Genomic DNA, 25,011 nt, shown 5'->3' on the forward strand with positions numbered 1-25,011 from the left:
AGCCGATTTAAAAAAAATAAAAGAAAAGTAAATTGGAGAATTTACATTGGGAACCCTAGAAAAATTTTTATTCTTTTTTCTCTCTTCCATTATACTAATTCCGGTTGGGCTGATTGGGCCTAGTAATATGAGATTTTGCATTAGGAACCTTAGAATGTTTTTTATTTTGTTTTTTCCTTCTAGAAACCTTGGATGGAGGAGGCGATTGGTAAACCGACACGGACAGGATTCAAGAAAATATTTGGCAGACTGAAATTTTAACTCTTTATAGATAGGTATAGATGGGTGAAAGGGGTCGATCGGTGATGAAAAACTTACCATCGTCGGATCAAACATAGCTCCATTGTGATGAGTTTTTCATCACCACCGGTAAACCTTATTGTCAAGGATTTATCTAGGACCTTATTATCACCATCAGATCAAACCCTTAGGCCTTAGCCATTTGGTTGGACCCCACCTCTGTCTAGTGTGATGGTTATTGCTTCAATAAAAATACCTAGGGTAACTTAAAATACTTTGACTTTTAACTTATTTCGGTAAGGCAAAGAATTGATAGTGCAATTTCTATTAAGTCAAAAGTCAAAGTATTTTAAGTTTGATCAAACTTTATAGGAAAAAAAATCAATATTAATACCAAAGTAGTAGGAAAACGCTAGATATACTATGAAATATTTTTATAATACACTTATTTGGTCAAACTTAGAGATAGTTGAACTTAGGCCTTGTTTAGATGCGAAAAGATTTTGGATTTCGCTACTGTAACATTTTCGTTTGTTTGTGGCAAATATTGTTCAATCATGGACTAACTAGGATCAAAAGATCCGTCTCATGATTTACAGTTAAATTGTGCAATTAGTTTTTATTTTCGTCTATATTTAATGCTTCATGCATGTGTCGAAAGATTCGATGTGACAGGAAATCTTGAAAACTTTTTGGTTTTTGGGGTGAACTAAACAAGGATAAGTGATTCTAGTAATTAATTTATTTTGAGAGAAATATGGGAGTACAACATAAGAATGTCAATGTTTATGGCATGAACATAGGCAATTATGATTAGCGATTTTGTTACAAAATGATGCATGCAGTTGGATGTTTAGCGATTTTGTTACAAAACGATGTAATTTTGATTAGCGATTTTGTTACAAAATGATGCAATTATGATTAGCGATTTTGTTACAAAATGATGCAATTATGATTAGCGATTTTGTTACAAAACATGGCTGACTGCTTATTTGGCTGATGCTGATACTAATACTAATTTGTTGTGAGGAAAAAGTAGTGTTCCATGTATAGTAACTTTCTCATGGCTACAAACCAAACAAGTTATGTCAGCTTAGGGCAAAATGCACGTCCGTAGAGCTGGCTACAATATCAACATCCAAATAATCATCTCTAACAGTTTTATATGGAATTTGCATTCTTGTAATTTGCCAAAAATCACAAAATAAGGTATCCAACAGTTTTGTATTTGAAGTTTGTATTTTAGGCAACTTGGCAAATGAGAGAGCAAGCTTGACATAATTGCCAAGCCGCGGACAGCTTGGCAAAAGCCCGATCGTGCACGTCTTCCAGTCCCCCGCGCGATCCGGACTTCTTCGCGCCATATATGCTCCATTGTTCACGACAGAAACCCCCCGGCCCCCCACGCGCCGCCATCCGCAGCCGTTCCAAGTCGCGAGGGACTCCATCGCGAGCACCGGCCCTCCACGCACCGCCGTCCGCTGCCGATCGCGACCGACTCCATCGCGCAGAAACTCCCTTCCCACACGCCACCATCCACTAGGAAGCACTCGATGCAGCAGCAGCGAAGCACTCTGATGCCTTCCCAGGGCAGCAGCTATGGGGAGCAGCAAGGCACGAAATGGCGACGACCTGATTTGCGAAAGTACTGGCGGCGATACAACTGGCGCGCGAAGAAGTCGACCGCATGGAGCCATGTATCATCATCACCATGATTTACCAAGAAGAAACCAAGCCTCATGGCATCATAGTCATCCTGTGTTAGCAATCCGTAAAATTGCTTGAAGAATGAACGCTGAAAGCCAAAAGAAACGTAACTGAAGTCCAGGCATTGTTCAACACTAGTAATGTGCTCAAAGAAGTAACATAGTATATGGGATGATCAGTGCTAGTTAAGACCATCCATATGATGACCATGGCGACTTTCTCGTGTCCCTTAGCTTGCACCAGTCCTGTACGTATAAACTTGATTTTCTGCACTCGAATGATCACCTTAGGAGCTGCAGTTCATTGATGCATGGCATCTGTTAGTAATCTTATTCAGTCGCTGAAGTCAAAAAAAGGAATTCTGAATTTCTGATACGCTTGTTGGAATCGATGTCCTACCACTGTCCCCAGTGCATCCATTTGCACATCTGGACATATAAATCTTAGAGCTAGCTGCAGTTTAACCTTGAAAGATTCAGAATGTTATGGAATAGGCTAGTGATAACCTGAAGAAGGCCCAGGAGCACGGTGATGGCGCTGAGAACAACATGAGTGATGGCCAGCACAAAAATGAAGACGTGGATCTGTTCCAATGACGGAAGCGAGAGCAGTGGGACTTGTCCCTGAAAGGCCGAGCGAGGCATGTCAAAAGGCAGGCAGGTATTGGCCCAGAACTTTTTTTCTTGGGCCTAAAATTGGAAGAGAACAAAGAAAGGCCTTCGGCCCGTTTGGTTTATTATGCTGAGTTAGCTTTTTTCTTTGTGTGCGTGTAAATTTTTGACGAAGTCAGCAAGAAAAACAGTCTATTTTTTTCATTTTTTGATAATGCAAAACTCAATCTATTTTTTTCTTTTTTGATAATGCAGATCTATTTAAATTCGTTCTCATGAGAAGTGGAACCCAGGCCTGCTGGTGCTACGAGGCCCTTTCGCGTGTGTGTAAATTATACAGAGGAAGCTTATGATGCTCATGTGAGCTTAACTGATCATGATAATCTCGAGCTTATAGCATGCAATCTGAACCACTGAACAGCAGACGTGTATATCCATTACTACCTTGTTTGAGCAGTGCTCCGAGGCTAGCCTTCCTTGGAGCATCCTCCTCCTCGTCGCGCCGGCGCCGTCACGACCGAAGATGGAAAAGATGCTGCGGTGATGGTGTGCCGCCGCTCAAAATGTCAATGGGGAACCGATCCCCGATTCCCCGCGGGGAATTCCCTTATTAGGTGATGGGTTTGGGGCAAAATCTCTCTCCACGGGGAGCTAAATGGGGCAAAATCTGTCCCCGTCAGGTTTCGCGGGGGCGGGTCTGGTGTGCCTCCTCCGTCCCCGTTCCCCGTGAAGACCCGATAATAATAAACCTATGCTCGATGTTTGGATTCTTAGTTGCTATTTCTAGTTGATGAATCACTTGTGGTGAATGTATGAACAATGTGATTGTTTCTGTGTTGTTATGAACTATGCAGTAGGCAATTATGGATAAATGACTGTTATTTGCATGTGAATTATTGGATATTTGCTGCTGTTTATGTAAGTGATTTGTTATTGTTTATATAATTGACGCGGGAACGGGGATCCCCACGGGGATTTAATCCCCGAGCGGGGACGGGGATGGGGCAGAAATTCTCTCCGTGACCCTTCACGGGGACGAGGATGGGGGAGAATTTACCCCCGCGAGGACGGGTTTGGAGCAGATGAGCAGTAACCTCCGACGGGGAATTCCCCGTTGTAGCCGCCGCCGACGAGGTGCCCCGGCACGGGAGCCAGCGCTCCATGAGGCTCTCGTCGATGCAGATGTCCTGGATCACGTCCTGGAACTTGGAAGACGACGAGCAGCAGCGAGACGAACCGCAGCAGCATCAGCTCTAAGACGGAGGAGGATGAGGACGATGACGGAGCACACGGACGCGACGATCCACGTCGGAGTGCCCTCGAGCGACGTCTCCTCCGGCTCCGGCATCGTTGCCAGCGGCCGAGATCTCCGGCAGCTCCACCCACGGGCCAGGGCCACGGCCCAGGATCGGAGCAGCGCCCCTCGATCGTGATAGCCTAGATAGCGTGTGCTTCCAGACAAGTGATCGACTTGACTTGCTATGCTGCAGATAGCTTGGAGTGGCCCTCAACAACAACTATCATTCTCAGGCTGAGCATCAGGTTTTAATTTACTCCGGTATATTAATTAGTATTATCGTTTCAAGCGCTGTTCTTTGTTTTTTCAAGAAAGAAGGCAGTTTTATTCTCCGATCCCTTTTTTCCCTTTTCGGTGGATCAATGCGCATACCGTGCGGTACTTGAGCCAACAACTGATTTAAAGCTAGATATATGTGTATGGATTGTTCTTATACTTCAATGTCGAAATGGCATGCATGAAGTTGGTTATTCTATTGCGTTGCAGGTCACCTACTCACATGCAATTACTTAATATGCAAGGAAGTGCACAGGTTAATTAATTAGGGAAGTGTCTAGATGACATTTAGTTGTTTTGGGTCTCTTCTGTTAACTGACTGAATTTTTCCTATATACTTACACCGTCATCTAGCTATATTGTTTTATACTATATTTATAATAATTTTTTAGTGTAATTTATTAGATAGCGTGATATAATTTGGGGATAACACAGAGATGTCAGGTAAATATATGTCAAATTTTCAAAAGAAAAAATTACAAATTTTTTTATGGATTCCAAAAAAATAAATGTCAAATTATTAACAAATTATATCATCAAATTGTTCACAAATTTACAAATTTTTCTATAGTTGTGCATGTCAACAAGGAGAAGGATGCATGACAAACTCTTCTTGTGACGTGTCCTAAACCGTATTTCCTGCATGCACGCACCCAGCTAGCAGGCACGACGGCCGCTGCTTGAGCGCATCCACTTTTGCCATGTAATACAGCACAGATGATGGATGCACTCACCTGACCACGTCGGAAGCATCGGACGGCCAGGGTCATCGGCTGACGGCAACGAACGACACAAAAATCAGTAGCTCTTAAATCAACCGCGGTTGACAGATAGCTTCTGTTAATTAAAGCATCTCCGAGTACCCACAATTTTTTGGCATTTGGAAAAAAAATACCCTCTTAAAAACCTCCTTAGCGTGGCACGGAGCCCCATCAGCAAGCGTGGTAAGTGGACGCACACGATCGAGTACGACACTGAGGACACCGAAGGGTGCAGAGGAGCGCCTTCTGCTACCACACCACCGCCTCGACCGCTGCCGTAGCCACCCTAGCGCACACGGTTGAGCCATTGTGGGCCTTCCCCAATAAAGCCCAGCGCTCTCACGGGTGTGCGTAGTCCTTTGGCATGCCTCCACGCCACCCTTTGCTGAAATTTGGGTATTTCCACTTATATGTCATAAAAAAATTCAAATTTATAGACTTAAAATATAGCAAATAACACTGCAAATCAGCAACTTTAAATCAATATTTACTCTCTAGAATTTAGACTTCTAATTGAATGACTAGTTTTTTACATGTTTTGAGCTCAAATGTGATAAAACACTATAGATTATAACATTATACATTCATATATATAAGTATATATACATATTTACATAAAAGTGTACCAAAATAGTTGGGTATTCCCAGGAATACTGGGGAATACCCTAGATCCGCCCATGGCCCTCTGCTAGCTCTTGTCCACACATGCTCTATTGTGAGCCTGAGAAGAAGAAGAAGAAGAAGAAGAAGAAGAAGAAGAAGAAGAAGGGGGTATGGGAAAAGAAAATGAGAAAAAAATAGGGTTCCAGGAGAAAAAAAGCACAAAACAGAAAAATGGCTAAAAGGGTTTTTAAAAAAATAGGATTTCTAATGCAAAATATCACAAATCTTGAGACCGACCAAATATTAATTTTTTTGGAAGTGGAATATTGGAAACTCTTAAAGATAACCTTCTTTATTTCTCTTAATACTTTTTTGAAAGTCGCAAAACTCTATGTTTTAGGATAAACATATGAGATATTCTTGGAGATGCTATTAACTAGCAAGAGTATCATTTGTTTGGATCTATGCCGAACTGTGGAAGCTGGATTGTAGGGGGCTAAATTAAACTATCAATGTATACATGTTACAATGTTTCAGTCAAAGTATATAAATTTATCTAAAAAAATAGCAACTTATATGATTTATTATCATAGAATATTAATGTAACTCAAAACGATCGATCATGCCATTGGCATGTCTCTAACGTGAGTTGAAATTTTACCCTAAAATTATATCAGCTATTATTGTAGGTTGTAGCTTTTCACAAAAAAGTTTTTTTTAAAAAAAAAGTTATTGTGATCATATAGCTAATGTGTTCGTGAGTTGTGACGTCATGAATATAGATCTTGGGTTTCAATTTTTGATCATATACTAGTTGGGAGTTACAGCTTAAGATCAAATTCGAGCGCTTGATGTTGCACCTTTTATTAATTTAAACCCTTGTTTCACACTTTATTACTGAAAAAATAGGAGTAGATTCTAGGACCTAGCTACGCTACAATCTTTAATTCAAATTAAAATGGTCGGCATTATCAACCATTTCCCAAAAAAAAAACAAAAAACAACAACAACAGCAAACAAACAACGCTGATGAACAGAGCTCGGCCTCTCAAATTAGGAACTAGCTAGCTAACCTCAATAGTCAATCCTGGAGCAAAAACACAATCACATATGCAACCTCTTTAACTCTTTCAGTCAGCTGGTAGTGGTAGTAACCATTGCTCGCTGTCAAACCCAATACCCAAATGAAGACGGACTTCATGTTTTTTTTTTTTTTTGAGGTAAACGACTGACGCCCTTCGATTGGATTCCTTCCTCAGTCAGAAGCCAGAACTCAGAAGGAGATGCTCCGAGGCTGCTGCGTTGGGCGGCTCCTCCCGGCCACCAATCTCCAGCCGGCGGCAGCGCCTTCCCAGCCCCGTCGTCCCGCCGCCGGCGTACCCAGGCAACTGGCGGTGGCGTCGACATCCGTGGCTGATCTTCGCACGCGCCTCCGAGCGCCGTCGGCCCAGCCTCTGAGATGCTCGGCGACGTCGTCCGCGAACACGGCGCTCTTGAACGAACTCCCCATCTGACAACAGACATTTATTTCACACATACAGGTGTTTATTGTTAGAATTAGAATGCGAAACACACACACAGACACACTGACGTACAGAAGTAAACATAATCATGTAAGCATGCGTCCTACTACTGACATGGGACACAATGGCGTAGAGCGGGAGCGTGCTGTAGCTGCAGAGCACCTGGACGACGACGCTGATGAAGAGCAAGAATAAACCATGCATGCAACCAACAAGAAACCGTCATCAGATTCAGGTCGATGAACATTGACATCTGAGCATCTGACAAAAGATGGCTTGAAGATCAGGAGAAATCAACAGTGATGTTCTTGGTACCATATGATGATTCGCGATACGCTGTATCCTAGACTGTCCATAATGCAGGAGTTGACGCCGAACATCGCCTGCATGCGTTGCAATTGCAACATGCACAGGAATCAGGAATAATTCGGCAAATCGTCAGTGGTCACTGGCCAAATGGATCGACGGCGTAGCGTAGCTAGCTACATTTGGAACAGAGATTGCATTGCATGCATGATGCCATATGCATGCCCATATGTTTACCAGTGTCCAGAAGAAATACGCGAACTCGAAGGCGTTCTGAAAGAGGATGAAGTGGATGAGGACGAGCACCAGCCGTGGGCTGTGAAACCAGAACAGCTCGTCTGAAGGGCTCACGACGATGCCCCCTTCACCCCCTTGCCCAGCGGCGTGCTTGGAGGCCACCTCGTAGGCCAGCTTGTTTATGATGTGCTCCAGCTTTGTTCCAATCAGAAGCAGCAGCTGTGTGTGACAAATAAAGAGCATCATATATAGTAATAGTAATTAGCACAAATTAATAAAGAGGCAAATCAATACTCTTCTAGTATGAGAGTATCAGTAAGGATTAGTTCTTACAGCCAACGGAACTAATGAGATCCAGAAGTAGGAATGCCACCCTGAACCAACAAATTGTAGGTTATCGTTGTAACTGCAACTAAAATACAGGTACTAGACCAAAAAACTGAGGACGTATAGATGGCTGACGTCAGGAAAAAAAATTAAGCATACCGGTGATGTTGAGTAGCAAAAAGATCATCACAAAAATCCAGTAATACCATCTACATACATTAGAACAAAGGCAAGTCACTAATAATGTGCCAGTTGTTGTAGAGAATAAGTTCTGAGGCTCCTAGAGAAAGCATAAATTCCGAAGAACAACAACCTGCACCCACCAAATACACAGGCTTACTTTATACTAACTACTCTCTTGAAATCTTTCTCGAGAGCTTTGATCATGTAGTCATAAAAATTGAACTTGGGGTGCCCCCTAAAGTGCTCCTGCATGTCACCCATGAGAGAGATCAGAAAGAGCACAACTGCACATGGATGAGAGGTCTGAAAGAGAAAACGACAGCATGAACAATGCCAACTGCTAGTAGAGTACTAGTATATATGTACCATGACGAAACCAAGCCTCATCGCAATGTAGTCGTCGTTGGATACTGATCCGTAGAACTGCTTGAAGAAGGAACGCTGGAGGGAAGAAGAGCTCTCTTACTTAATTAAGTTCAGACATTCATCAAGAAATGAACCAGAGATTTGTTCTAGATAGTAGCAGACCAGCCATATTATGACCCAAGTGACCTTCTCGTACCCCTTACACCAGTCCTGGACGAACCTGATTTTCTGCACACGGGCGATCATCTTGGGAGCTGTGGTTAGTTAGTAGTGTGCATCAGTTTTTCAGTTAGCCTCATTATATTGGACTCTCAAAAGGTCACCAAACAAGAGAGAGTGAGTGAGAGAGAGAGAGAGAGGAAAAATGGTCGCCCTACCAGAGCTGCCCTCTTCCTGAATGGTGTTCTCCCAGTGCATCCATATCCGCATCTAACATATGTAAATCACTATATTAGTGTCAAGTAAAGAGGAGCCGACACCCTTTCCGCACTGGTGGTTTGGGAGATCTGGATAGAGCGAAACACACGATGCATGCTTCCGAAGCGCCTCTTCCACCATCAATCAGCTATTGTCCACCATTAAGCATACCGCCGATCTATGGATTAATGCCGGTGCATGAAACTTGGGTTGTCTTATTAGTGAGTAGTAGGTTTTAAGCAGAGTGCGAGAGAGGCTTTGCTATGCCTTTAATATCTGTTAGACCCTCCCCCGTCCACTTTTACAGCATGTCTGTAGGAATTTTTCTACTTAGTACAAAGATGCATAAACCTTTTGCGCATTTGAGGGGAAAAATATTAATGTCAAGTTAACATTTCGGTTTAGGAGTTTTCTCTATGGTCCTTTGAAAGGTACCAAGAGATGTCACAATTTATAACTAGGGAGAGGTACCATTTTTACCGAATTCGTTAAGTTGTACTTCTTATTCAACCATTTTCTTTGGGACGTCAACGATTTTGCTATAAGTTTTATTAGACGAGAGAAAACCAAAAGAGATAGTACAAAAAAGCCAGTTTTTTCTGGAAATATTTTTTGAAAAAAAGTAGGATACGCACAGGTAAACGTTTATGTTCGGCCGTATTTTCTAATAAGCACGAGAGGTTAGAGCCTCCTAATAATCTCTTTCTTTGCGTGTGTAATACTAAGATACGATGAATCATGTTTGGGAAGAAGATATATAGACGAATTGTTAAGATAGAATGGACTAACCTGTAGAAGTCCCAGGAGGACGGTGGCGACGCTGAGAACGACTTGACTGATGGCTAGGACGAAGATGAAAATGTGTACCTGCTCCAAGGCGTGAAGTGATAGCAACGGGACTTTTCCCTGAAACACACACAAATAAAAACAAATTGATGAAGCTCAAATCAGCTTTTCCATGAAACATTTTCTAACTAAATTGTGCACTAATAAATTACTTGAGTAGTTGAGTTTATTGCATATATACAGTGACCGTTTTGCTGATGCATACGGAGATTACGTGCTTAATTAATTACCTTGCTTGAACAGTGCCCAAAAGCTGCCCCGCCGCCTTTGAGCATCCTCCTCCCGCCACCGACGACGACTGCGGAGGAGGAGACGCCGTGACGAACCGTCGCCTCCGACGCCGAGGTGGTGGTGGCGCTCGCGCCCCGGCACGGCAGCCAGTGCTCCATGAGGCCCTCGTCGATGCAGATCTTCTGTATCAGCTCCTGGAAGACGACGAGCAGCAGCGAGACGAACCCCAGCAGCATCAGCTCTACAAATCGACGGAGATCGATGAGCCACCGTTACAAAGCAGAAGCAGCTGGCAAGCATATCGATCGAGATGCTGCACAAACGCATGCATGCAGAGCACACGATGATGACGACCACCGCCAAACTATATATACTAACCTTCTTTGAGCTTCAGCAGCGCCTCGTACAGGGTCTTCCTCCGGCGCTGCAGTGCCTGCGCTCGCAACACGTGCCCGGATCGGATCGGATTGGACTCGTCAGCTCGCCGGCGGCGGCGGTGCTGCGTGGATGAAGGTTTTCAAGGAGGGCGCGGTTGGGTTTCGTTTCGTTTCCTCACCTTGCCGAGGCGATGGAGCGCGCGCTCGAAGACGAAGGAGATGAGGACGATGACGGAGCACACGGACGCCACGATCCATGTCGGCGTGTCCTCCAGCGTCGCCTCGGACTCCGACATGGCAGAGACGACGTCGAAGAACTCCCTCTATAGGTACGGTACTGCTACTACTAGTCTACTACTGCCCTGAAATGAAGTGTGGTAGCTGTGAACACAGCTGAGCTCTTCAGTGTTGCATGATCTAGTTCATATACACTGACAAGCAGCTGCTTGAGCCACTCATCAACCGGCCGGGTGCTTTTCACACGCGATCCCCCAGTGCTCGTGTACAATTCCTTTCGCTGTTTTTTTTTTTTTTGTTCCTCAAGATGCTTTGTCTGTGTATTAGTATGCTCCATACAGTATTTTAACGAACACGTACTGGCTAAAGATATAAAGTGAGAGTAGACCTAAAATAATTTGAATATTTTAGTAATTTATATAAAAGCGGCTGTATGGTCATGGACCGTTGCTTAGATAATTGACATGAGTGCACGATTATTATATATATTCATGAAACCACACTTTTTTTCCCCTTCAATTCAATCCATCAACGCGGAAAAGCTTCCCTTGTGTCTTTGCGCTGCATGCCACCACAGCGATTACTTCAAGTGCAAGCTAAGGATGTAATGCATGCACAGTGGCGAAGCCAGAAATTATGTATAAGAGGGGCCAACAAAAAAAAATTATCAAAACTGAGCACAACTGGTGGCGGTCTAACTCAATTTATCAACTTGACACAAGTGCTCGTATTTTCTATATGTATTTAGGATTCGTTATTATTTCGGTGGTACGCGATAAACCCTTAACGACAAGATGTTTGAGATGATTTTGTAAACCTTAAGATCCGCGTCTCAGTTTTTCTAAGGTGTTTCGTAGTATTATCTAGTTATATTTTGTACTTCCTCCATCCCAAATTATAAATCATTCTAAGAATCTTGGAGAGTCAAAGTATCTTAAGTTTGATGAAAACTATAGAAAGAATGGTAAAAATTTATGTTATTAAATAGATATACTGTAAAAATATAATTAATAATAAATATTATTATATTATTATATAAATTTGATCAAATTTAGGATGCTTTGACTCTTCAAAATTTTTAGAATTACTTATAATTTAGAATGTAGAGAGTACGATTCTATTATCTCAAGAATATTAATAAGTATATATGACAAAATTTTGAATTAAATGGCGATGAATTAAATGGTCACTTGAGACTACATATTAATGACCATAGGCCATTATATGAGATTATTTTATTGATACTTGTTCTAATTGTTTTTTAAATGTGTCATGGATTGCCACAATTTATGTGTTGAAAGGTGGAACCTTATCAACACAAAAAAAATAGTTGTGATGCAACTCATCCTCACATCTATATTACAGTGACAAAACTCTGCCTCGCAAAATGATTTTTTGTAGATAAGTTTCAGTTTGTGGAATAGCAAATGTTGTGGCAAACAATTTATCATTATCATTCTTGTTGTATCGACAAAAATGGTTGAACAAATATATTTATATGGCTCAACAAATATTGAGAAATTTATTTCAACATCTTGAGAAAAATTAATTCCAACATCGTGAGGGAAAAATCCAACATAAGGAAAGTGTTATAGATTTTGGAGAAAATGACATTTATTTAAAATAATAAGGCTATAAATTAAATTAGAACACAATTTGAAAAAAAGACATATCAAAATTTATCCCTAAGCAACGAAAAAGGGGAAAAATAGTTTCACCAATGGATATGAAAAAGCTAGAAACGATTATAATAAAAATAGTTATAATATGAAAAAGAAAAATAGGAATAAAGAAAAAAAAATGAACCAGTTTCGTGGCCCGCTCGAAGGAAAAGAGAAATCGGCCCAATAGCCCAGGAAGAATCGCTCTCCTAAATTGATGAAATTCAGCAAAAAAGTGTTTTCTTCTCCCGTTCACCGCACCTACCCCGAGACTGAGACATGCCCTTGCTTGCTTGGGATCGCCGCCGCCCTATTCCTAGCAGCGAGGCCTCGTCGGGCTCAAGAGCCCTTTGCCGGCGACGAGCACTCACCACACCAGGTATGCGTGCCGCTAATGTTCCCGTCCGTGCAAAACTGAGCACATGAATAGCTGATTCCTAATTTAAGCTATTTGACTACCTGTATTCGATCGGACCTGATCTAATCACAAGTGTATGCATGTATATGCCTACTAACTTGTTTTTTTGGTAAAATTTGCGTGTACATTGCCCCTACTGTGTGCTAGAGTAGTCGATTGGATTTTGTTGGTAGTGGAGCTGGCAGTTCAAGTCTTTTATCATGTCTTTCTGCTACTTTAATTTGGCTGGATGTAGTTTTAGGGTACTTGTTTCTGGTTCAGGTTTAGGAATTGTGTGAAAATTAGTATGATTATCGAGACTTGGTTTTGTATGTACTGGTTGAGGGTTAGTTATCCCCTATACTGGTGTCTAGTGGTTAGATATCTCTCGTGCCGGAACCAAAAGTTTTATAAAGCCTGGACGTAATGTCATACTAATACTAACAAGATAAGATTATAAGAGGGGTTAAGTGCTAAGCAAGCAGTGACTTGCTGACTAAGTTTAAGTATGCTTAAGCGTTGCTAACCCTTTAAGAGTTTTGTGATGTAATAAATATTACAATTTTGATCTTAAACCGGATAATAAATAGAAAAGAGAGTGAAGAGTAGTTGAGAAAGAGCAAATGAATACATAAGTCATTGTCTATCTCTCATATTTCCTTTTTATAGAAAAGGTGTGAGGGAAATTTTTCATAATTTTCTCTAATAGGGTTTGTATTTTAAAAAATATTTTTAGATGAATCATTATGTTACAATGTTATGTGATTAGGCTTTGGAGACAGTAGTATGATTCCTTACATATATTATTTCAGATATTAATTATATAGGTGCTAATTTGTTAAAAGATATTAGAAAGAAAAAAATGAAAGTTACTAAAAATGAAACAAAAAAGAAAAGAGAGAAAAAAATTGGATGGGCTTTTATTTAGTGGCCCATCAAACCCACGCACCGCCGGCTCGTTGCAGCGCAGCGCAGCGCCGGCGCTCCATCAGTCCATCTTCCTCGCAGCGCCGCTCAGGGCTCAGGCTCGGTCCCTCAGCCCAGATCTTCTGCTCCTTCCCCCAACTCGCGGTCTCGCGCTCAGGCTCGGTCGCGGGGATCGGATCTTCCGCGCGTCGGCGGCTCCCTCTCGGCGGCGTCCAGCGACGGAGGGGCAGTCCCAGGCTCGGCGGCGGCGTCGGCGGCTCCCCCTCCCGCCTCTCGCCAGTCGCCTCGCGCCCTCGCCTCCGTCCTCCGCGCACCGGCCGGCGACCCTGCGTACGCACCTCCCTCTCCCCTCCCGCCTGTGCTGTACCGTGGGAGCCCGGCCAGGGCCGGGCCTTGGCTCCGACGGTGGATATCTCCTATGATTCCTTGGTTAATTGAAGCAGTCCTGTTTTCTGGGACGTTGATTCATTGGTGTTACTATATTTTAATTCTAACTAGTATATGTTTATCTGTCAAGGCAGCGTTGAAATTTCCTATGACTCAAACTATTAAGTGATGTGTTTCGATTTAGTGATCTCTCGATGATAATTTCTGTGCTTCTGTGTCAAATTTCCACCTACAGGAACTAGATAATTGATCTTCGCTAAATTGATAATTTCTTGCAAGCATCGTCGCTAAATTGATATTAATTGATCTCCTTTCTGGGTTTTATAATGATTTAAAGTTGTTAATGGAATATATGCTTGCTTTTCCAGATGTTGCATTATTTAGTCTGAAATGATTTCCCCCTTTTGTTCTGGCTGATTCTTAGCTCATTTTCTTACAGTACCTTAATGTTTGTTATGTTGGTATGTAGGGAGTAGCTATGTCTTCTTCAGTGGAATCATCATACCTTCCTGCTACAACTGAGTCATTGGCCAAGGCTCAAGAGGCTAAGGATGCCACAGAGTCCATTTCAATCCTTTACCGTGTCATTCAGGATCCATCTTCTTCTGCTGATGCTCTGAGAACAAAAGAAGTTGCAATTACAAATCTTACAAACTACCTCACTAAAGAGAACAGAGCTGAGGAGCTGCGTAATCTTTTGACCCAGCTCAGGCCATTTTTCGCAGTTATTCCTAAGGCAAAGACTGCAAAAATTGTCCGTGGAATAATTGATGCTGTCGCCAAGATACCTGGAACATCTAGTCTTCAAATTTCACTCTGCAAGGAAATGGTGGAATGGACCCGTTCGGAGAAGCGTACTTTCCTCCGGCAGCGTGTAGAGGCGAGATTGGCGGCTCTCCTGTTAGAGAATCAGGAGTATACTGAAGCCCTTACCCTCCTTACTAGTCTTATCAAGGAAGTCAGGAGGCTTGATGACAAGTTACTTCTTGTGGACATTGACCTTCTGGAAAGCAAACTCCATTTCTCCCTGAGAAACCTGCCAAAGGCCAAAGCGTCCCTAACTGCTGCTAGAACAGCAGCAAATGCCATTTATGTTCCACCTGCCCAGCAAGGCACTATTGATCTCCAGAGTGGAATCCTCCATGCTGAAGAAAAGGATTACAAGACTGCATACAGCTACTTCTTTGAAGCATTTGAAGCTTTCAGTGCACTGGAGGACCCGAAGGCCATTTTCAGCCTGAAGTACATGCTGTTGTGCAAGATAATGGTTAACCAAGCTGATGATGTTGCAGGGATAATCTCATCTAAGGCTGGCCTAAAATATCTGGGTCCTGATGTTGATGCTATGAAGGCTGTTGCTGATGCATACTCTAAAAGATCTCTCAAGTATTTTGAAACTGCCCTTCGCGATTACAAGTCCCAGCTGGAGGAGGACCCTATTGTCCACAGGCATCTTTCTTCTCTGTATGATACGCTCTTGGAGCAGAACCTCTGCAGGTTGATTGAACCCTACTCAAGGGTGGAGATTGCGCATATAGCAGAGATGATTGAATTGCCGGTTGACCATGTTGAGAAGAAGCTGTCGCAGATGATCCTCGACAAGAAATTTGCTGGGACTCTAGATCAAGGTGCTGGCTGCCTCATTATCTTTGAGGATCCCAAGACGGAGGAGATCTTCCCTGCCACTCTCGAAACCATTTCGAATGTCGGGAAGGTTGTGGACAGCCTTTACGTGAGGTCGGCCAAGATCATGGCTTGAAAACAGCTAGTCTTACCTGTTTGCTCTGATTTCATTTTCAGTTCTGTGTCGATGTCCTCAGACATTTAGTCCTTCATCAATATTTGACAGTTTATTGTGCATGTTGCCTCTCAATTTAGTTCAACCAAACATACTGTCTTGCTTGCTACTTACTGCTAGGAACAAGACAGTTTGCTGTTTCTGCGTGGTGAAAGTACTGTGAACAGTTGCTGGTCCCAAGCAAAAATTATACTTATTGTGCTACTGCGGTATTATTGGCCCAATGCCGGGCTGCCTAGTCTTTAGACCAGTCTAAGTGGCCCGTTTCAATGCACTATTTCCAAAACAAATCTGCTGACAGAGTATCAATGAAACGAACAATGAAACAACCTCCACAATGCATGAGTTTCACCTTGATGTTTTCTAGGCTGGGCAAAGCATTTAATTACTGCAAAATGATTGGATCATATGCAAGATGGTGAAACGATTTAGTCCTCAGTGGAGATTTCATCCCGTTTCACCGCGTGGGAAACAACGTCCGTGGAGTTTCACCACTTCCTTCTCTCTCCTCTTCGTTTCATGCAAAAAGTGTAGTTTTGCTGACATGGCGCTCTAATAAATGTGTATGACATCCTGGTGAAACCCCCCACCCCCACTGAGACTGGCTGACTACTTTTATGATTGAATGAGTTATTCATGTATTTGATCTTTTGATATCAGCGTGCAGAGTCGGATGGATGTTATTGTGTGTGCTAATTAATCTACTATTTTTATCGAAGTGCATGTCTGTAGCTCCCACTATGGCTTGTGCTCGCCATATGAATCCATCCACATTACGTTACAGGGCTTCCATATATCTGAGTAGAGGATGTTAGTGTTCCTGCTCATGCTGCCAGTTACTGATTAGCGATTACTGTTTGAACTATCAGGCCACGCCCATCCATCAGTTGGTACTGCCACACCAAAAGCAGAAGTACCGACTGACGTAACGGTTGTTTCGTTGTGCTGAAGAAAACGATCACGCTGAAAGGATTAGCAGGGAATGCCACATGTGAGTAACTGATCGAGCTGTGGACTGTTAATAGCAGCAGACAATAATGTCCTAGAACAATTAGCAGTGAATTAATTATTTCATGAAATGTTTTAAAAATCTTCTAAATTTTACCGCAATTTCGCCGGTAAACCCAACAACAAACGCATTACCGAATGAAACGGCGCCCCGACCCCGACAGGGAGATGCTCACTCAGGTCATGGGTTTCTCGAGCAGCGCCGACACGTACCACTCGTTCCTCTCGGCGCCGAGGTCGAGCTTCCGGCCGGCCTTCCACCGGAGCCGGCGGAAGCCGACGCGGTCGAAGATGGGCACGTAGGTTGCGTTGAGCTGCGGCCCCAGGCAGAAGAAGTGGTCGAGCCAGAAGACGCCGCCGGGCCTGAGCACCCGGTAGATGTCGAAGAGCGTGGACTCGAGCACGGCGTCGGGCACCCAGTTGCTGAGCGCGTTCATGGAGTGCACCATGTCCAGCACGCCGTCCGCGAACGGGAGCCGCTGCATGAGCGTCAGCTGCAGCGGCACCAGGCCCCGGGAGGCCACGAAGCGGCTGAAGGGCGCGTCCATGTCCAGCGTCGTGGTCACCACCGTCACGTTCCGCTCCCGCATGCGCGCCGCGAACGTGCCCGTGCCGCCGCCGATGTCCAGCCCGATCCGCACCGTGCCGGGCGGCCTGGACCGCAGCACGCTGTCGACGCTGAACCCCGGCCCGCCGTTGTCGGTCTGCCACCGCCGCCGCTCCTTCCCTTCCAGGTCGAAGCAGTCCTTGCAGAAGTAGGGCCCGCCGCCCCTGGTGCGCGCGCGCTGCACGAGGCAGGTGTAGTTCTTGCACGTGTACGGCGACCACCGCACCGTCGTGTCCGGCGGCACGGACCACAGGCTCCGCGGCAGCGGCGCGGGCTCCACGTACCTCGCCGGCTCCCTCGGCCTGCAGCGGCGGCGGGGCAGCGGCTCGCACCCCTTGAGCGCGAGCTGCAGCGCGAGCGCGTCGTCGTCGGGGCACTCGCCGCTGACGTCGTACGTCATGTACCGCGCAAGCTCCTCCTGGAAGTTGCGGCAGGCGAACCCCAGCCCCGGGAAGAGCTCGTCGGTGCCGAGGTTGGGGTGGAAGCCGAGCGGCAGCCGGTGGGGCTCGATGGCGAGCTTGAGCTCGCCCTGGGGCTCCTCGGGCCAGCCGCCGAAGTCCCTGGCCTCCGGCGTGTCCCCGTGCACGGCGCCCAGGCCGGCAAGCACGGACTCGAGGAGGTACGACGACGCGTTGCACTGCGCCCGCAGCGCCGCGAGCTCCGCGCGCGCCCCCGCCAGCGCGTCGCGCGTGGCGTTGAGGTCCCGCAGCAGCGCGGACGAGTCCCACAGGTGGATCATCCGCGGCGCGGACGCCGGGATGTGCACGGACAGCGACGCGCCGGAGAAGAGGTAGACGGAGACGAGGTTGGTGGCGATGACGACCAGCAGGATCTTGAGCTTGGCGCGCCGAGGCGCCGGCCGCGGCGATGGCCGGTGCCCGTGGCCATTGGCGGTAGCAGTACCACCCATCCCCTCGTCGATACTGTGCTGCTGCGATGAGTGGCCCCGGTGCTTGGCCGCGTACATGGCGGCCGCGCGCGCCGGCGATCGGCGACAGCTAGCTAGCAGCGACGATCGATCACTTCTTCACTGTACGCCGATCAATTCGACATGCGCCCGGGATGGTTTTTCCAGATGTGAAGTACGTGAGCTGTGCTACGCGTGTGTTTGACTTTGGATATGTGTTTGCATGTGTTCGTGGATTGCAGATTACACATCGTGGTGGTTGCTTTGCTTTGCTTTGCGAGGAGAAAAGCGGACAATTTTGCTTCGCAAGTCAAAGCTGTGCTACGCTCTTGTGCATGGTATGTAGCTATCGCTGGACGCTCGGGGAGCGAGCTGTGCGGCCGACTTGTAGGCCCTCCAACGCAGCGATTATGTAGCGGATACGTCATGGGCGTACGCGTCCTCGGGCACTGCTCTGCGGCATAGAAAACGGAAATTTGCCATTATTGTTGGGGGTGACTGATCTTGAAGAAGCGAGAGTACGTAACATTGGCAGTTCATTTCTCAAATTGCACTTCATTGTTATTTTATCAAATTGCACTTCTCTATTTCAGGTGTCTGGATTTTAACATGATTCTACACAACACTCCTGTATCACCAACTATTACAAATAAATTGTTATTTTTTTATTGGTTATTTGTCTTTGTATCATAACATATTAAATTTTTGTCCTTGTCTACCTATAGATTTCGTACCTATGATTTTGTCTAATGGGTTTTTTTATTCTCGGTACCAAAGTTTATAGATGGCGTCTATAAAAATTGCAATGAACGAAATCCGTAATTTTAATTATAAAATATATGCAATAATTGTCACCCAAAAAGAAAACTAAATGTCAGACACCTTAATTTTAGCAAGTTCCATTAAACTATTAAACCTAGACTAGGAACAACGAAAAAGATGTTTGGAAAGAAAAAAGAAAATAGTAAAGAAACTCCTCAAAAATAAACATAGAACTGGCTACCACTATGTGCGTCCTTGATTTTAGCAGGCCAACATCTCAGCAGCCCATGTTCAAAACAAAACAAAACAAAACAAAACAAAGCAGAGACTCGCCGGCTTCGTAGGTACTCTGCTAGTCCAGAAACCATACATGGTTTTAGGCCTCCGTTTAGTTGCAGAAAATTTTGCAAAATGATTATTATAGTATTTTTATTTATTTTAAATAATTATTATCTATAATTATAGACTAACTAGGTTTAAAATATTTGTCTCATAAATTACAGATAAACTGTACAATTAATTATTTTTATCTACATTTAATGCTAAATGCATATGCCACAAGATTCGATGTGGCGGGAGAATTTTGAAAAAAATTGCAAATTTTTTGAAAACTAAATAGCCCCTTAAGATCTAGAGCTATTCACAGCTTGAGTTAGTTTAGATAAATTTTTTCTAGATATTTGTGTAATCCAAAAAGTAATTGTAACGTGTTTACATATCTAGCTGTTATCTATATCTAATAATAATAAAAAAGATTTCAACCTTTTTTGGTCCATCTATTTTTTAGCCCATCTCCCTCTAACTACTAATGTGCTCATACGTATATAAACATACAAGGCTTTTTAAGGTAATCTGAATAGGAATCCTAATTCAAATAGAGTCCTTTATCTAAGTAGTGAATAGGAGTCCTAATCCTAATAGCTCATATATATGTAAATATACAAGGCTTTTTAGGTAATCTGAATAAGAATTATAATCCAAATAGAGTCCTTTATCTAAGTAGTGAATAGGAGTCCTAATCCAAATACAAAAGAATCTATATTTTTAGTTTCGTTCCTGTTTCTTTCAAAAACGCTCAGACTTTTATGTTTTTTTGACTAACTGGAGACTGTCCGTCACGAATAAGAGGAAATGAGTTTTTTTCCTGCTTCCGTATATTTTGTCTTTTTTTTTGTTTCAGATATATTCTTTTCCTATTTTGATGTATTTTTAATTACTGTTTTCCAAGTCACGTCTTTCTTTTTTCAGTTCCGTTTAGAGTCCTTTTCTTATTGCGATGTCGTTTTTATTTCTGATGTCTTTTCGGTTCAGGTTGGAGTCCATCGTCCATTAAATATTTTCCGTTTAGAGTTTTTTTTCTGTTTTGATATGTTTTATATTTCTATTTTTTCTATGTTGAGTTACCGTCCATTGGTGATAAAGTTTTTTTAATGCTAAAGTGCTAAACAAAAAATTTCTGTTTGGCCTCCCACTTTAATTATCAGCTCCATTCCGCAGTCATGATGATATAACAAGGACCTCATCTCTAATGTGGACTTTCATATATAATAGGACAAAACAAATATTGTACAACGACTCAACAAATTGAATGCAAAATTGTGGGCACAAATTATACCATATACACACAGCACCATATCGGTGCAGGCTAGGTGGCGCAAAAAGATATGTTATGGAACGAGAATGACAATGGCATAAGGCGCGGAGATGATGGCAAGGTCAAGCAACGGTGGTACAACATCATGGCGTCACGACTCGTAAGCGAGACCGAGGTGAGGATGAGCGACGACAACAACATGGGGTGGGGTGAGGAGACAGCAACACCGATGAGGTTGCCAAGTCGTTTGCCTTGACAAGGCTTCAGGCGGACGAAGCTGGAGGACTAGTGCGAGTGGACGAGGCCTCGTGACTTCAAGCTAACAGATAATAAGAACAAGGAAGAAAAATAAAAGAAAAATAAAACAATATAAAGGGTATCATGTGCATTTTATAGAGCATTTTACCAAACATTTCAACAAAACAGCTTCATCTTCGTCCTTGGAGCTGCTTGTGGAGTTGAAATAAAAAAATGCTTCAATGGTGATATTCTCCATTAATTAATTTTGTGTTATTGCTCTAGATCGACTTCTTTAAAAAGTTGCAGCATGAAATATTTATACCCTAAATAAATTCGCCGCCGATATGTAGTATTATGATTTGCATTTGTTGATTCTTTGATGTTATAGTAAAAGGTGGAAGTGAAAACATGCGCCCTTATGTCATAGATGTATTTGATTACTTAAGTAGAATAAAATATATTTACTCAAAATTATTTACGTATGTTTTTTAGCATAATGTTGATTGCAATAAAATATAATGATGTAAATAAAAAATCATAGCTTCAAAAACAAAAACAACACATATAAGTCAAGGCTTTAACACTATATGTTTTCTTTCGATACAACGTACGAGTATTTTTCTAGTCTAACTAATGTAATTCTTCTTTCATGGAAAAAAAAAAGAAACCTTAACTTGCCCAACAGCCCGTTCTGCTCGACAATTCGATCCGGAGGAAACAAAACAAAAACAAAAAAAAAAATCTCCAGGAAGACTAGCGGCCCAGGAGAGACGGAAGACGTGCGGCTCGGACAGCTCGCTCGTCCGTCTGGTGGGCCCACGCACTAATGTTCATTTGGTAGGGCCCCAGCGAGAGCTATGGCCCGGGCCCACCCGTCCTCATCTCGCCCCCTCGCAGATGGCCATCGTCTTGGACTGGACTACCTGATCCATCCCTGGACTCTCGTCGGCGGTTCCGATCGCCGTGATGCCGAGAGGAGATTCCCACGGCGCACGGCGCTGGGGATGCAAGGATAAGCAGCGGCCACCGCGGAGCGCTCTGTCTCCCCGGCAATGGGCAGACACCTTAATTTCCTTGGTTCGAGTTTTTTGTTTATTTATTCTGTTTTGGAACTCGGCTGGGATATATATTGTGGTCTTTGTCGGAGGATGAATGCGATGTTGCTAGGGGAAAAGTCCTGGTCCAATCAATGAAAAGTCTTTGTGGGATGATAAGAAGAATGTCTAGATGAAGGACCATGGGATGATAAGGACGAGTAGAGGAGGAACGACGGCAGGTAAATACTACTGATTATCACATCCAAATATATATATGGCAAAAAATATTTTCCATTTGAATTTCTATATGACACTTGTCTGCATGCTTGAGCCTGCAGGATACTCCGTAAACATTAAGCACACCTTGAGCATCTCCAAGAGACTTTGTATATTCTTACTAAAGGTTAGGAATAGCAATTTTAGTGAAAAACTACCCTCCAATAGCTTCTTTAAATGGTCATCCAAATATAGTCATTGTCTATTCTAGATTTTTCGCTAGCCAAATATAGAAGACGAGAATGACTCTCTAGAGTGCGCATGAGATTTAGCAAAACTGTTGGAAAGTAAAAAAAATATAGAAAATCATTTTTATGCAAATGGCTCTTCGAATGATGATTTAGAGAGTGAGATTTAGAAAGGCTCTTGGAGATGCTCTACCTTAGCTAGTCCCTCAGAAATATGGATTTTTTTTTCATTTTTAGTCATTTTTATTCAATATTTTTTCTAATAATCACATCTAAAAAAATTGCAAATCTACCTCTTTTGGTAAGTTGAGTCTTGGCAAAATATGTCATGTTGGATGACAATTCCTACATGAAAAACTTTCTCGCGCCACCCATATTGATGTGGCAGTGTTGTTTTGTCGCATCATCTGGAGTAGCATGACAAGACTTAATTTTAAAAAAATCATAACTCTTTAATACAGTGTCAGATGAAGATAATTTTTATATAAAAATTATAGATAGCAATGCGATCTATAATTTTTTGGTTTTGATTTTTTTTCATTTGAGCACATTAAAATGCTCAAAAAATAATATAAAACTTTAGTATCATAATAATCGCGTACTAGCATTTGCCATATTAGAAAAATAATATCTTTTTCCTATGGTGTCAAATGAAGATACTTTTTATATCTTTTTATTTGAAGTTTTTAAGATGTTCGATAACATAGTATAAAGCTTCAACAACATATTAATCTTGCGCCGGAACTTGTCGGTTCAAGAAAATTATATATTTTTTTTGAAAGTTGTCAAATGAAAATACTTTGTATATCAAAATTATGTCTATCGTTTATGCAGAGTTTCTTTTCCCTTGACCGTGCCTTTTTATTTCTGGAGCTAACCACACTATCTGTCCATAAATTGATTGTTTAAAAAGGGGGACAATTTTGCGTTAAAGAATTTAATAAGTTCGACCAAGACCCTACTTCCATCTATCCATATGGATGACCTTGTCGATGGACAATTCTTCTGTTAGCACTTAAATTTAGCTTGGATCATATTTTAGGTGAACACCGAATAGCCAAATTTGACACATTAAATTATTATGTGGTTGATTAATCCGGATGTTATCTATATCATCAATGTTCTCCGGTCGATTATTTGGGTGAACTGGTGATGAAGACATGCTGCTACAGCAACGTATGTATTGAAATCGGCTTGTATGACATATCTTCACGGTGAAGCCAAAGCAAGGATTAAGATAACGTCTCCAGTTCATCACATGTCACTAGTTTTGTTGGGCGCTGGCTGATGCCTGATGGTGTTCATATACATGATAGAAAAGGAAGCAAGCAGGCAACAGACAATTAACTAGCTAGGGTCGTTTATGCATCCAAATTTTTTCACTAACTAAACAAGGATGCAAGGATATGCAGCAGCCACCGGGCAGCGCCGTCTCCCCGGCAATGGCAGCCACCTTGATTTCCTTGGTTGGAGTTTTTTTTTCTTCTTTTTTTGGAACTCACCTGGGTACTGTGGTCTACTGGTCTTTGCATGTCGGAGGATGAATGCAATGTTGCTAGGTGGTTAACGGAAAGGGTCCTCTAGCCCAATCAATGAAAATCCTTCGTGAGATGAAGAATGATAAGAATAAGGAGAATGAATGTGATATTGCTAGGCGGAAGGGTCCTAGTCCAATCAATGAAAAATCTTCGTTGGATGGTAAGAACGACTAGACGAGGAACGACGACAGGTAAATACTGATTAACACACCTCGGTAAAATCCTGATAGAATTGTTTCTATTTGAATTTTTGTGGCACTTGTCAGCACGCTTGTGCCTACAAGATACTCTATAAACATTAAGCACACCGTAAGATAGTCCCTCTGAAATACGAGGCATACAAGCATTTAAACTTTATTCTAAATAAAATTTAAGAAATTAGTATATGTGGAACTAACCATTAATTCAGTTTTAAAATATAGTATATTCACATGTATATGTCTATCAATCATCTAAATATAGTAATCGCAATATATTTTAATGATTAAGGAAATATTGCATATATATGACATTTGCTTTACCTCATAAGATGTTTTAGAATTCTTATTAGGATAATATGTTTCTTTCAAGACACGACAAATGGAGTAACATTTAAGATCACCAGTTTGAAAGACAATTGTTTGTAAAGTTTTCTCATAGCTATCAGTCATAGGGTGTTGCTAGGTGAAATAGTCCACTCTGATATGAAAATATGACAATAACATTTAGTGCTAATGAGCATGGTACATAAATACAGGTTACCGCGTAGTGCTGTGTCCCAGCAATGGCACCCACCTTAAATTCCTTGACTGGAGATTTTTTTTTTTCTTATCTTCTTTTGGAACTCGGCTAGGGTACTATTGTCAACTGGTCTTTATCGAAGGATGAATGCGATGTTGCTAGGCGGAAGGGTCCTAGCACAATCAATGAAAATCCTTCGTGGGATGAAGAATGATAAGAACAAGGAGGATGAATGTGATGTTGCTAGGCGGAATGCCAAACAATGAAAAATCTTTGTTGGATCATAAGAACAACTAGACGAGGAACGATGGCAAGTAAATTCACACCTTGGTAAGTTCTGGTAAAATTGTTTATGTTGTGGCACTCGCTAGGGCACTTGCCTACGGTACAAGATACTCTATAAACATTAAGCACACCGT

At 42.7% G+C, this 25,011-nt stretch overlaps 4 protein-coding genes across 4 annotated transcripts; 1 reads left to right on the forward strand and 3 right to left on the reverse strand.

Annotated features, from left to right (window-relative positions):
* Window positions 1,838-3,806, reverse strand: LOC8075858 (MLO-like protein 1). Its single transcript, XM_021463596.1, has 4 exons — window positions 3,616-3,806; window positions 3,003-3,093; window positions 2,454-2,570; window positions 1,838-2,035 (listed from the first exon to the last, which is right to left on the reverse strand). Exons 1-4 carry the CDS (start codon window positions 3,804-3,806, stop codon window positions 1,838-1,840), a joined length of 597 nt encoding a protein of 198 aa, XP_021319271.1.
* Window positions 6,605-10,834, reverse strand: LOC8080356 (MLO-like protein 1). The gene is made up of 14 exons (XM_002447863.2): window positions 10,488-10,834; window positions 10,310-10,364; window positions 9,931-10,172; window positions 9,644-9,760; window positions 8,815-8,866; window positions 8,600-8,691; window positions 8,438-8,512; window positions 8,229-8,317; window positions 8,048-8,097; window positions 7,895-7,935; window positions 7,562-7,780; window positions 7,334-7,401; window positions 7,133-7,193; window positions 6,605-7,005 (listed from the first exon to the last, which is right to left on the reverse strand). Exons 1-14 carry the CDS (start codon window positions 10,602-10,604, stop codon window positions 6,769-6,771), a joined length of 1,515 nt encoding a protein of 504 aa, XP_002447908.1. The 5' UTR covers window positions 10,605-10,834; the 3' UTR covers window positions 6,605-6,768.
* LOC8080357 (26S proteasome non-ATPase regulatory subunit 11 homolog) lies at window positions 13,573-15,919 on the forward strand. The gene is made up of 2 exons (XM_002446493.2): window positions 13,573-13,860; window positions 14,387-15,919. The coding sequence occupies exon 2, from the start codon at window positions 14,396-14,398 to the stop codon at window positions 15,674-15,676; it is 1,281 nt and encodes a 426-aa protein (XP_002446538.1). The 5' UTR covers window positions 13,573-13,860; window positions 14,387-14,395; the 3' UTR covers window positions 15,677-15,919.
* LOC8075859 lies at window positions 16,756-18,859 on the reverse strand. The gene has a single exon (XM_002447864.2). The coding sequence runs from the start codon at window positions 18,295-18,297 to the stop codon at window positions 16,900-16,902; it is 1,398 nt and encodes a 465-aa protein (XP_002447909.1). The 5' UTR covers window positions 18,298-18,859; the 3' UTR covers window positions 16,756-16,899.

This window comes from Sorghum bicolor, chromosome 6 (assembly GCF_000003195.3).
Source record: "Sorghum bicolor cultivar BTx623 chromosome 6, Sorghum_bicolor_NCBIv3, whole genome shotgun sequence".
NCBI classification, from domain to species: Eukaryota; Viridiplantae; Streptophyta; class Magnoliopsida; order Poales; family Poaceae; genus Sorghum; species Sorghum bicolor.

Excerpts from the sequence above, each read along its gene's own strand:
- LOC8075858 (XM_021463596.1), bottom strand. The coding sequence starts at position 3,806 with ATGCTGCTGCGGTTCGTCTCGCTGCTGCTCGTCGTCTTCCAAGTTCCA. Across the intron at positions 3,094-3,615 it reads CCAAACCCGTCCTCGCGGGG|CATCTTTTCCATCTTCGGTC; the intron begins GTAAATTCTCCC and ends CCATCACCGCAG. Across the intron at positions 2,036-2,453 it reads TGCTCCTGGGCCTTCTTCAG|CGTTCATTCTTCAAGCAATT; the intron begins GTTATCACTAGC and ends TTTGGCTTTCAG.
- LOC8080357 (XM_002446493.2), top strand. The coding sequence starts at position 14,396 with ATGTCTTCTTCAGTGGAATCATCATACCTTCCTGCTACAACTGAGTCA.
- LOC8080356 (XM_002447863.2), bottom strand. The coding sequence starts at position 10,604 with ATGTCGGAGTCCGAGGCGACGCTGGAGGACACGCCGACATGGATCGTG. Across the intron at positions 7,781-7,894 it reads TCTCATTAGTTCCGTTGGCT|CTGCTGCTTCTGATTGGAAC; the intron begins GTAAGAACTAAT and ends TGTCACACACAG. Across the intron at positions 7,194-7,333 it reads GTATCGCGAATCATCATATG|CGTCGTCGTCCAGGTGCTCT; the intron begins GTACCAAGAACA and ends GCTCTTCATCAG.
- LOC8075859 (XM_002447864.2), bottom strand. The coding sequence starts at position 18,297 with ATGTACGCGGCCAAGCACCGGGGCCACTCATCGCAGCAGCACAGTATC.